Source organism: Macrotis lagotis, chromosome X (genome assembly GCF_037893015.1).
Source record: "Macrotis lagotis isolate mMagLag1 chromosome X, bilby.v1.9.chrom.fasta, whole genome shotgun sequence".
Lineage (NCBI taxonomy): Eukaryota > Metazoa > Chordata > Mammalia > Peramelemorphia > Peramelidae > Macrotis > Macrotis lagotis.
The window spans coordinates 622,620,986-622,633,956 of NC_133666.1; the positions used below are offsets into that span (position 1 = coordinate 622,620,986).

General features: G+C 37.8%; 1 protein-coding gene across 1 annotated transcript in view; it reads left to right on the forward strand.

The window, feature by feature from the left end:
- LOC141499450 (uncharacterized) overlaps window positions 1–12,770 on the forward strand; it is a 57,889-nt gene extending 45,119 nt beyond the window's left edge. Inside the window, exons 5-7 of the mRNA XM_074202158.1 lie at window positions 11,168–11,284; window positions 11,947–12,053; window positions 12,759–12,770. Of these exons, the coding sequence (XP_074058259.1) occupies window positions 11,168–11,284; window positions 11,947–12,053; window positions 12,759–12,770 (236 nt within the window). The remainder of the gene's footprint in view (window positions 1–11,167; window positions 11,285–11,946; window positions 12,054–12,758) is intronic.
- The last annotated feature ends 201 nt before the right edge of the window (window positions 12,771–12,971 follow it).

Consider the following 12,971-nt stretch of genomic DNA (forward strand, 5'->3'; position numbering starts at 1 on the left):
CTAATTTGGTATTTAATTGGGGTTGTTTAATTTGTTCTTTTTCTAGCTTTTTTATTTGCATACCCAATTCATTGATCTCCTTTCTCTGTTTTATTTATATAGGCATTTAGAGATTATAAAGTTTTCCCTTTGCTGCATCCCATAGTTTTTTGTATGATGTTTCATTATTGATTATTTCTATCATTTGCTGTTTGATCCACCCATTATTTAAGATAAAGTTGATTAATTTCCATTTAATTCTTGGTCTATCTTTCCCTGACTATTTATTACATGTAATTTTTATTGTATCATGGTCTGAGGAGTGTGTATTTATTATTTCTAATTTGATTTTAAGGTTTTTGTGCCCTAGTATGTGGTCAATTTTGGTGAAGGTTCCAGGTACTTCTGAGAAAAAAAGTATATTCTTTTCTATCCCCATTAAATTTTCTCCAGAGATCTATCATGTCTCAGTTTTCTGAGATTTTATTCACATTCTTAACTTCCTTCTTGTTTATTTTGTTGCTTGATTTATCTAGTTCTGAGAGAGGGAGTTTGAGATCTCCTGTTATTAAAATTTTTGCTGTCTTGTAATTTCTCCTTGTAATTCACTCAGTTTTTCCTCTAGGAATTTGAATGCTATCCACTAGGTACATACAGATTTAGCAATGATATAGCTTCATTACCAATGGTGCCTTTTAAGAAGATGTAGTTTTCTTCCTTATCCCCTTTAATGAGATTGATTTTTGCTTTTACTTTGTCTGAGATTAGGATTTCTACCCCAGATTTTTGTACTTCCACTGAGGCATAATATATTTTGCTCTCACCTTTTACCTTTATTCTGTGTGTTTCTTTCTACTTCAAATGTATATTTTGTAAACAAGATATTGTAGAATTCTGGTTTTTAATCCATTCTGCTATCTGCTTCCATTTTATAGGACAGTCATTCTATTCACATTTACAATTAAGATTACTAATTCTGTATTTCCCTTCATGGTATCTTTCTCCACTTATTTTCATCTCTTTCCCTTTCTCTTATTCCTCCTCACCAAAATTTTATTACCTTTCCCCTTTGACTTTTCTTTTAGAAATTTAATTTTCTTTTTATTTTCACTTATACCTTCCCTTTTATCAGTTCCTTCTTCCCTTCCCTTTCCCTTTTCCTGTCCTTCGCTTCCCTGTAGATTAAATTAGATTTTTAAACCCAAGTGAATGTTCCACGCTGAGCTAAATCTATTGAATAGAATTTACTCAGCATTCACATTATCCCTTCTTTCCCTCTAAAATTATAAATTGGGAGGCTAGGTGGCACAGTGGATAGAGCACTGGCCCTGGTGTCAGGAGTACCTGAGTTCAAATCCGACCTCAGACACTTAATAATTACCCAGCTGTGTGGTCTTGGGCAAGCCACTTAACCCCATTGCCTTACAAAAACTAAAAAAAAATGTAAAATTATAAATCTTTGTGCCTCTTCCTTTGGTTCTCTAATATTATTAATTCTCTAATATTATTATTCTCTAATAATTATTATTCTCTAATATTATTAATTAGGTATCATCAATCACATTCAAATATTTGATTGCTTGATAAGTTCCTATTGTTATTAAGATATCATCACAGATTGTTTACTTAATTGCTTGATAAGTAGAATTGACTCAAATTGCATCAAATTATAATTATAATCATTTTTACCTTAATCCCCTTTCAAGTATCTTTCAAGTACACACAGTCCTCCTTACAGGCCAAAGTATGATCCAAATATCATTTCCTGAACTATTTGTGTCCCTCTCCCCAGGCCTATTTTCTTTCACACTTTAGGCCCCCACCCCACCCCACACACACACCTAAGGTACTTAACACCTTGTTGAGATTCTGAACCAAGGCCTATCGCCTGTCCCCCTTCCCCATTCAGGGTACTTAATCCCTTGTTAAGTGAAGCACCTGATACTGATCTAATTAACTGTAAGAATCTTGAAGATGTCAGTACTGGGAAGCTCTGGAGGTCTCACTGAGAACTTTACAAATGATTGTAAGTAACAGAGACACTGTCTTGGGTCCTCACAGCTTATGATGTCCTCATTAGCCAAGGTGCTTAGCACCTTGTGATTAAGGTGAGTGGGAGTATAATGAGACACTTAAGTTAAAGTTAACACCCCTGCTTTTTTATCCAGGGCTTTTTTGTCTCAAACATAATGACATGATCTTGGACCTCTTCAACTGAGGGACAAGACCCAATTATACCCATATCCTTTAGGTTCATTCTCTTCAATCATATTCTACCCTCTAATTGTCCTTAGAGAAGTAAAGTTCTAAAGAATTAGAATTGTTGTATCTTCCCTTTTAGGGGCCAATATTTGTTTAAAACAATTTTGTTTTATCAGTCCCCTTTTTTATTTATCTTTTTTATGGAACTCTTTAGTCATGTATTTGGTGATTGAATTCTCTGTTCAGTTCTGGTCTTTGTGGCAGGAAATTCTGGAAGTCCTGTATTTCATTGAGCATTCACCTTTTCCCCCTGACAATATATGCTGAATTTTGCAGGGTGGTACATTGCAAACTGGGTTGCAATCCCAAGTCCTTAGCTCTCTGAAATATATTATTCCAGTTCTTCCGATCCTTCAGTATAGATGCTAATAGATCCTATGTTAGTCTGATTTTGTTCCCTTTGTATTTGAATTATTTTCTTTTTACTGCTTGCAATATTCTCTTTTTTATTTGAGGGTTCTGGAATTTGGCTATTACAGTCCTTGGCATTTTTATCTGGAGTCTCTCTCTGGAGGGATTCTGTAGATTCTTTTAATTGTTATCTTGTTCTAGTAGATTGGGGCATTATAATTTCCTGCATGCTGTTTTCCAGATTCTTTTGCTGGTCCAGGCTTTCTAGTAGTCCAATGATTCATAGATTGTCTCTCCTGGATCTGTTTTCCAGGTCATTCATTTTCCCAAAGAGGTACTTTACATTTTCTTCAGTTTTTTCAGCTTTTTTATTTTGTTTGATAGAATCCTGTAATCTTGTAGATTCTTTAGTTTCTAGATGTTCAATTCTAAATTTTAGGATTTTGTTTTCTTCAATTTTCTTCTGTGTTTCCTTTTCCAGTTGGTTATTTTTACTTCTAACAAGAGTTGATTTCTTTGGTCAACTTGTCACAATTTTCTTGCATGATCTTCATTTCTTTTTTCCATTTTTCTTCTTCCTCTCGTCTTTGGTTTTTAAATTCTTTTTTAAGCTCTTCGATGAGCTTTTATATTTGAGTCCAATTTATAGACTGTTTTGATACTTTTCCTGTAAGTGATTTTTCACAGTGTTCTTCAGACATGGCATTGCTATCATCTTTATCTGTGAAATATTTTACTATAGTGATCACTCTTAGTTTTTTGTTCGTTTTTGTTGTTGTAGTTCTGCTCCTGGGGTATATGGAATATAGATCTAAGCTTTTATTTTGCTGGGACTAGGGTCTGATACCTGGCTTGATGTTAGCCAAGATGTTGCCTATACAGTATAGACCTTGCCTTTGTAGAGGTTTGTTTTCTCCTTTATGTCCAGGTTCTGATTTAACAGAGGATTGCTCCTGACTCAGTCCTGTCTTTTACCCTGGTGCTCTCAGGGTTCAGATTTTGTTTGGGGTTGGGATCCTCCCTGCAGGCTTGCTATTTAGCTGCCAGGTCCTCTATTATTATTAAACTGTCAGGAACTGGATTGCACTATGGCTAAAAGACTCCTGCTGACTTTCCCCACTCTCCCACCTCCTGGACTTTATTTCCCCTTTTTCCCCAAAGAGATAGACCTTCACTGAAGATCCCCAGGATGTCTACATTTGAGAACTTCTTTGAATCTTCTCTTCATTTTGTTGTGATCTGTAGTGTGAATGTCAGAGTAGAGGCTTCATTTATCTTTGTTAGGGAAAGGCTACAGGAGCAGGTTAGCTTGGCACTGTCATCTTGGCTCCCCCCCCGGAAGTCTCACCTTTGTAGATTTTGTGTATGTGTGTGTGTCTCTACCGTGCTGTAGGATTCTGCACCTGCCATGGTAATCAGGCCAGGTTTGGGTAAGCAGACAATTTTTAGGGCACTTTTTCTAGCCCCTTACTCTCATCAGGAGATCAGCAGTGCAATCTTTAAAAAGGCTGCTCAGTCACCCCGGGGGCTGCTGAATCTCACTGTTGCTTTCAGTGGAGAAAGGACTGTATGGCCTGAGCCCCCTGTGTGCAGGGTTGTGTCTAAAGTTCCCAGTGTATCCTCACCTGCTGCTTCATCACTTTACTGTTGCTACAGGATTTTGAGGAGTGGTTATGAATGATGTCTTTTCTTGTGTGAGTAACTTTAATTTAAGTGAAGTAGAGCAGCATGAAATCAACTGCTTTGTTCTCTCCTCCAAAGTGGTCATGATCCAGCATGGCAAGACAGAGTCAAGACCACAGGTGATGGCTCCAGATATAGTGGATGACCTTGGCATCTTAGATGTCTAACCAAGCTCTAAGCTCTCCATAGCACTTGCTTCAGCTGGCTTCATGGCTATTGTAATGAATTGTTCTCCACTCCTTCCATCATTAGAAGACTTCACATACTTGAATAGACACCTCCCAGTACTCATTGATGAATTTGAGACTCTCTCAGTTACTCCCAACCTGGTTTAGCCTGCCTGCCTAAATGATTTACCAGGGTATGGCCACTGTGCATGCTATAGCTTCCTAGAGCCATAGGTGAGAGTTAGTTGGCTTAGGTGGACATCAAAGTAGGAAAGTAACCCTGAAGAGGGATCAGCAGTCCTCATAACAAGGTACTTGTCTTCCTTGAACACACCCTAAATCCCAAAATCACTTTGGCAGTTGGGTGGATGATGAATTAGAAAGAGAAAATTAATTGAGTGATTATTGCAATAATTTAGGTTTTTGCAAGGTGAATGGAGTTAAGTGGCTTGCCCAGGCCACACAGCTAGGTAATTATTAAGTGTCTGAGACCGGATTTGAACTCAGGTACTCCTGACTCCAGGGCTGGTGCTCTATCCACTGCACCACCTGGCCAACCCCCCATTGCAATAATTTAAACAAAAGTTGAAAAATTGTGGGATGGTAATGCTATGGTAATGAGAGAAATAGGACATTGTGGAAGAGGTATGAATTTGGGGAGAAAGCTAAGAATATGTTGCTTTGAAGATGTTGAATTAGGGATGGTCAAGAGAAATTCAATTTGAATGCTCCAAAATATTGTTTAGTGTTATAGTCTTGGCACTCAAAAGAGAGACAAGATGGAGAGAAATAGAAAGAGGTGTGAGTCATCTGTATAGAAAAAATAAATGGTCATGAGACCTGATGCAGTCAGACAATAAAGTAGAGAGAAAGTTGAAAAGTGCTCAGATTACACTGAGAAAGTTTAAAGAACAAGATATAACAAAGGGGACTGAAGAGTTATTGGACAGGCAGGAAGAAAACCAAGATAGAGAAGTGACATGAAAACCAGAGAGGAGAGGGAAGTCCATATTGTCAAATACTACAGAGAGCTTTAAAAAGGATTAATACTGGGGCAGCTAGGTGGTGCAGTGGATAGAGCACCGGCCCTGGAGTCAGGAGTACCTGAGTTCAAATCCGGCCTCAGACACTTAATAATTACCTAGCTGTGTGGCCTTGGGCAAGCCACTTAACCCCATTTGCCTTGCAAAAAAAACTTTTGAAAAAAGGATTAATATTGAGGAAAAATACACTTGTTTTACTAAGAAATTATTGATGCTTTTGGGGGGAGAATTTTTGTTGGAGTGATGAGGTGAGAAACTAGTTATTAGAGGATTTAAAAATGAAATATGTAAATTAAGTTAATAAAAGCAAATTATTTAATGATGGCAAAGAGAATAAGGAGAACGTTTTTCAGATTTTTTTTTTGAAATGAATGAAGGAGAATAATAGAATATTAATTTGAAGGGATGGTAAGATGAAATGAAATTTTTAAGTGCAAAAATGAGACCATATTTGTCACAATAGGAAAGGAACTATTATGTAAGGAGACAAAGAGACAGACAGACAGAAACAGAGAGAAAGAGACAGAGACAGAAATAGAAAGACAAATACAGAAACAGAGACACAGAGAAAGAAAGAGGAAGAGAGGAGATGGCTGTGGGAATCATCTCCTGTAGAGGATGGAAAGGATGATCTTGGCATTGAGAAAGCTTCATCAAATACTGAGGGGAAAAAAGGAGAATATAGTCAATGATGTCAAGAATTTAGAGGAGCAGAAGAGGGGAGGAGAGAGCTAATGTGAAATGATCTGCACCTTCTCAGAAAATATGAGACAAGGTTTTTAAGATATGATAATAGATGATATGGGAAATGAGAGAAGTGAAGGTTCAAAATACCACTGTGGGAACAGAAAATCAATTAGAAATTAGAAAAAAAAAATCCTTACTGTGTTGTGAGCACAGCTGAAATTTAGATAACAAAATTGGGTATTTCATAAAATATGTATTGATTTTTTCAATTAACAATATCCACTTTATCTCCCTCTCATTTCCTTCCTCACATTTAAAAATAATTAAAAACAAAAATTATGCAATAAGAATATTATAGTGGGGGTCAGAGCCAAGATGGCAGTGTGAAGGCAGCATTCCCTGACAATGCCTACCCCCCAGACCCTGCAGAAACAAACAAAGGATGGCTCTAGCCAAAATTTAGAGGGGGAAGAACCCGCAGAAAGACTGAGTGATACATTTTCCCAGTCCAAGATAACTTAGAAGTTCCACAGGAAAGGTGTGCTTCACCAGGACAGGGGTTGGAAAAAAAACTGTGGCACAGACTTATAGGGAAAGCAACTTGCCTCAGAGACAGAGCTATTGAAATCTGAACACAGACTAAAGTACATTTTTCTCTCTCTCTATTCTTGAGGTTTCCCATCTTCTTGGTGGGGAGGGGGTTTATGTTTATTCTTATGTTTACTCTTATAGCATTCAATTTACATCAAAGTATGGCATGGAAACAATGTAGATACTGTCAGACAGCCTTGGGGGAGGGAGGGGAGGGAAGGGAGGAGGAAGGAAAATTGTAGCATTCAGAGCCTTGTAAAAAATGTAAAAAATGATGGGTACATATTACTATTGCATATAATTGGACAACAAATAAGATGTTAAAATAAAATAATAAAATAAAATATAAATATAAATATAAAAAATAAAAATAAAAAATAAAAAAATATTATAGTTAAGAAAATCAGAGTCCAGCATTGGTTCTATGCAAAAATTAATATCTAAATCTGCATTCTGAGTTCATCATATCTCCATCAGGAGGTGGGGAGCATGTTTTCTCATAGGTCATCTGAAATCCTGTTTGTTCATTGAAGATAACATAAATTTGTAGCAGATTTATTCAGTAATTTTTCATAAGTTTCTCCAGAATTGTTCATTGGCACATGAGTAAATTTAGAAGTAAGTAGTATAAATAATTTATATATGGGTTTTGGTAAAGTTTGATCAGCAATAAGACAAGGGAAAGGATTAAGGAGAAGAAGACAATGTTATATTTAAACAATTTAAAATAGAAAATAGATAAGAAGGGGAAGAAAGTGAAGCTACGGTATGAGAAATTACTGAGTATTCCTAGAATCCATGCTCCCATTATAGAAACTCATGGCAGAAATAAAGATCAAGTTGAGGAAGAAGATCTTTGGAGTGATGAGTGGGGTAGAGAGAAAAATAGCAAAATAGTCATGATTTGAGCATATTTCACTATTCGTTTTCATGGAAATGGAAATTTGTGAGAGATGGCAAGGTCAAAGTCTCTCCAATTTACACCTTTATGTGACTGAGTTGAAAAGGAGGGAAAAGTTCTGGCAGTTGAGGAGACTGAGTAACTAAGAGTCTAGAGTATTTGAAGGAATATCAATATACATACAGAGGTGCCCTAGTATGAAAAAAGTTGGAGTACAGATGAATGATGAGAAGAACTGTACTTTTTGAGAAAGGAGGGATAATGATCTGACCAGGAGGTAATTGTCAACTGATTGGGTTGTGTATTTGAATAGAGTGATATTCAAAGGAGGAAAGGATTACGGAGTGTCTATAGCAAGAGAGTATCTGGAACTGGTAATGGGAGAGAGTAATAGTTCTACTCCCTCTCAAAGACAAGAGCTGAATAATATGAGAGATGGTACAAATCAGTATTGAAAAGGACATTTAAGGAACTCAGTGTCCTTAAGGTGAGTCTGGGTCTCAGCAAGTGTTAGAAGATAGAAAGAAAAAGAAGATTTAGGGGCAGCTAGGTAGCATAGTGAATAGAGCACTGGCTCTGGAGTCAGGAGGACCTGAGTTCAAATTCAGCCTCAGACACTTAATAATTACCTAGCTGTGTGACCTTGGGCTAGTCACTTAACCCCATTGACTGAGAGAGAGAGAGAGAGAGAGAGAGAGAGAGAGAGAGAGAGAGAGAGGTGGAGGTGGGGAAGAGACAGAGACAGAAAGAATACTTTAATCAGTCATCTTGTGAACTAATTAAAAAACATGAAACAAGAAAGATATGTAAAAGGAAGGAAAGTTAGTTAATTAAGGATAAGAAATTCCAGGAGGCATGATGGGAAAGTGGGCATAGGTTGAGTAGAACACTTTTATGCATGAAATACAGTTTGAAGTACAGCACCATATTTCATCTCTTAACATCGGTGGTGAATTTTGATCAATTGCTCAGAGTGGAATATCTCTGTGAGGCACAAAACTTACTAAACTGACTTTTTTACTTAGCAGTTCCAATTTGTTCCCTGATTTAAATAGTTTTCTATGCCCTGAGTTCCTATCTAGGGGTTTGGATATTACAACCCCTAACTATCTTTGACCAAAGAGTTCCCAACTGCTGGAACCCCATCTCATTTTTCTTCTTAGTATAGCCAATAAGTTACTGTCTAAGATGTCAGTACTTCATAAAAATCAAAACCAAAATATAATAAAAATTCTGAAGGGGTCAAACTCATCCATTCATGCATGATTTCAGAATTTGCACAGGATTTCCAGCTGATGAAAGTCCCTTCAATCCTATATAAACTCTTGTCTGCTCTTTAACTCTTCCAATGATCTGGAGATGGACCCATTGACTTCATTTCAATATGATATCTTTGTTGCTGTTGGTCAAGGCCTCCCCAGACTAATTGTCAAGAAGAATATGCTGCAGCTATCTAGTTTGGTCCACCTCCTACTCTAGTTAGCACATGGACTTGGAAGAGAGGAATTACCACTTTTTAAAGACAGAGGAGCAAACGGGATCCAAATGCAAATAGCAAAGGGGGTGGGGATGGTAATTGGGCATTTCCAAAGCATCAGAGCAAATGGATCCATGATCTCTCTCTGTACTTCTCTCCATTCTTTAGTTCCATCATCTTCTCTTGATGGTTCTACCTAGCTCCTCTCCACATCTGTTAACCAAAGATCTGGTACTCTGTCTTATGAGGAAGTCCCTTTGCTTCCAAGAGGAAGTTTCCATCCTCAGATCCATGTGAAGTGGGAAAAACTATTTCTAGTTGCCTCAATCCTCCTCCTCCTGTATCATTTCTATCATTCACAGATGCTTCAGTCATATTTCAAGCTTCATGTCCTCTTGCCCTCTAATCTCAACCTCCCAAGCAATCTTATATTTGGCTTAAATCAATTCTACAAGTTTAAACAAAGATGAGGATAATCAATAATTTGGTGAAAAATAACTGAAGATTTTAGTAAAAAGCAAGTTCAATATTAGTCAAAATTAAGAGATTCAAAGGGGCCAAAGAATAATAAAGAAACAAAAATAGAAAAGATTTGTAAAGATTTTTATAAGAAATCCTTTCTATCATCAAGGATAGTGGAACATTAATTGCAAAATGAAGGGATTGCACAAAGTATTCTCTAAGATTATTTTCAGCTGTAATATCCAGTGATTCTCCCTTCAGTAGGTACTGCAGGTCATGATTCTGTTAAGGTGTTTATCTCTGATATAGGCTAAGAAATAGAGAGGTAGTTCATTAAAACAGACTAGAGATACAATTCACAGCAGTAAATAAATATAGTAGAGTGTTCCTGTTTTATTGGAAATCATATGTAGTCAAAAATCATACTTATTGTGAAGCTTATGTCACAACATCACTCCAACAGCAGGCCCCCAAGCTTAAAAGGTCATTTCAAGTGGGATCTTCATTTGACAAAAGTAAGGTGGGCTAGCCCCTCAGGTAGTTGATGAGACACTAAGTTGAAACTTGTGGACAGCTAGAGATATGAGTGGAGATGGAATTGTTGTAGAAATGGAGAAGGGTAGAAGGTAAGGGGGGAAATCACCATAAAGATATCAGTAGCAGATCTGGGGACATGAAATCATCTGAGGAAGACAGTGGATTTACCTCACTGGACTTACTTCAGTGGATTGAGAGGAGGACAGAGCCTGGAAATTAAGTACTACCTTGGAAACTAGGAGTTGGAATCATCAAAATCTATACCATCCATCTTTAAGGAAAATGTGCTCACATAACCCTCCATCTTGAAACTTGGTGCTAATAATTACAGCACATTGACTCTAATTTCTATTTTCTTCCAATTTCAGCTTCTCTATATTTGCTGCCCCTACTCCAATAACCTCTTCTTCCCTTCCATGCAAAATAAGTCTTATAGTACAGAAACTTATAGTACAGAACTCTGGTTAAAACACATTTGAAGTATCATGATTTTTCCTACCACCACAGCTTAGGAATGGTTTTGACAGCTAGAAGGTGACAGAATTATAAGTCTCTTTCTACAAAATGGGAGTTGCTAGAGGGAAGGGATGGTTTTATTTTTGTTTTTGCATCTACAATGCTTGGCACAAAGTTGTTCAATAAATATTTGCTGAGTTGAATAAAATTAAAGTTGAATAGTCAGACTGTATGTTTTGGAGGTCCTTACTTCTCTCTTAAACTTTTAGCCCTGGCCAGATATTTATTCCTTTCCCCTACCCCTTCCCATTTTTCTCCTGGCCTCCCCATCATGAACTCCTACCTTGTCTTTTTCTATGATCTCTGAAGATGAGAGAGAAGCTACAAATATGTTTGTGGTAGCTGGAAGCATATATGAAGATGACATAGAATCATAGGCAACCCAGATTCTCTCTATTTCAGGTACTTTCTACTTCAACCATTAATGTCTCATTATTCTATGATAGGAGCATGAGTGATGCACAGAAGTCAAAGTTACAGCCAGCCTCTGAGGGTTGAGGGTTTCTTTCAGTATGTTATTTCAGATCAGTTCCTTTTCTGTGGGAGATAAATGGAATCCTGACGGTGACTTTTGCATTGGAAATGGAAATGATCCTTTATGCCCAATGGATGTGGCATAGATGCAGAGGTAAGAAGGGGATAAACAGGGCAGCAATGATATAGAATCATGAGATGTTAATAAACTTTCAGTCAGGCAGTCACAAGGCTGCCCAAATCCTAAGGGTCCACTAGTTTGGGGGCAGTCCTGACTCTTTCTAGCTCAGTGTAGCCTTGATTTGCTTTTTCCCTTACATTCCTATCTTTCAACATTTCATACTTGTGTACCCCTCAACCCATGTACTACTCTGAACTTTGATTAGACACTAGTCTTTGCACTGTTTTGGTCCCTTTTTCCCCCTAGTACATATGTACCCATCTTTCTAAGTGTTGGCTTACCCTGAACTTTTTCCTACTCTTTGTAAAACTGATTCAAACCTCCTAGTCTTCACAGTCTTCACCCCCAAGTATGACCTAATCCTCTATAGTTCTGAGCTCAGTGTCCTCCCTACCCTCTTCTATGCACTTGCCTAATGTATGGAGAACTGAGATCCTTTTAAATCTGAGTTAATTTAAATAGCGTGTGATGTATAAGAACTTATCTCTTTAACTCAGGGAGGGATTTGGAGAGGATTCAGAGGCCCCAAGGACTATAAAAAGGCCATAAGCAGATGGTCCCAGTCCTTTTTCCCCTAGAAAACTGGAGTCATATTATTTTTTTAACATCAGTTCATGAGTCTTTTTTGCTTACAGGATTTCGGCCAATAAAAGATTTCTTCACCCCAACAGACTGGAAAGACTTCATATCTTCAGGGGCATTTTCAATGCTGGCAGTTTTAAGGTGTGCTGTGCTTTACAAGGTAATTTTATTTATTGAAGAAACATACTTCTAAAACATGTTCTGTTCCCCCCCCCCAACTGATTAAAAGGTCACTTCAATTTGGACCTGGATTTGACTTAATTACAGTATAATATTCCCACACTCAGCTGTTAAGAGACAAGTTGAACCTAGGGTACAACCTAATGAATGAGGGGTTGGAAGTAGGGTTGACATAGCAGTAAAAGAGGATGAAAAGGAAGAGAAGAATTCACACAAGAAAGTCATTGGGAGGCTTAGGGACCTGGGATAGGCTTAGAAAAATAGTGAACTTGCCTCAGATTGGGCTGGGAAGAGGATGATGGAAGGCAGAGAGGTCATTCTCCTTCTCTTCTTCCCATTCACCTTTCCTCCCATTTTCCATAGGCCCTTTGTCCCCTTTCCTTCCTGCTCTCTCTCTCTCCTTTCCTTTCTTACTTCCATCTTGTATCTCTCTTTTCTAATTTCTCTCCATACATGTCTCTCTTTCCCCATTTCTTTCCTCCTCTTTTTTCTATATACATCATTTTCTCAAACATATCCCTAATCACTGAGGTGGTCACCCTGTTTCAATACAAAAGTTTGTTTCCTTCCCTTGTTCCTGAGTGAGGTCAAGGAGGTAGAGGCCAGTTACAGGGTCTGAGCTGAAGTGGGAATTGTGAGTGCACTTATAAGGGAGGTGAAAAACCCCTTTTTCTTCTATTTCCAGGCCAGTGGCTGAGGATCACCTTCACCCATCAAGGCTGCCCTTGATTAGTTTAAAATGTGCTTGAAGGCACTCCAAACCTCTCATTCACTCATTCCACCTTTTCCCTCTGGGCCAAGTTTTATGGCCCATGGCATTCAATCTCTCAGTAAATATTTGCTTAAGAACCTTCTACATACCAGGCTTTTTGCTAAGTCCTAGGGCCAGAAAGAATGG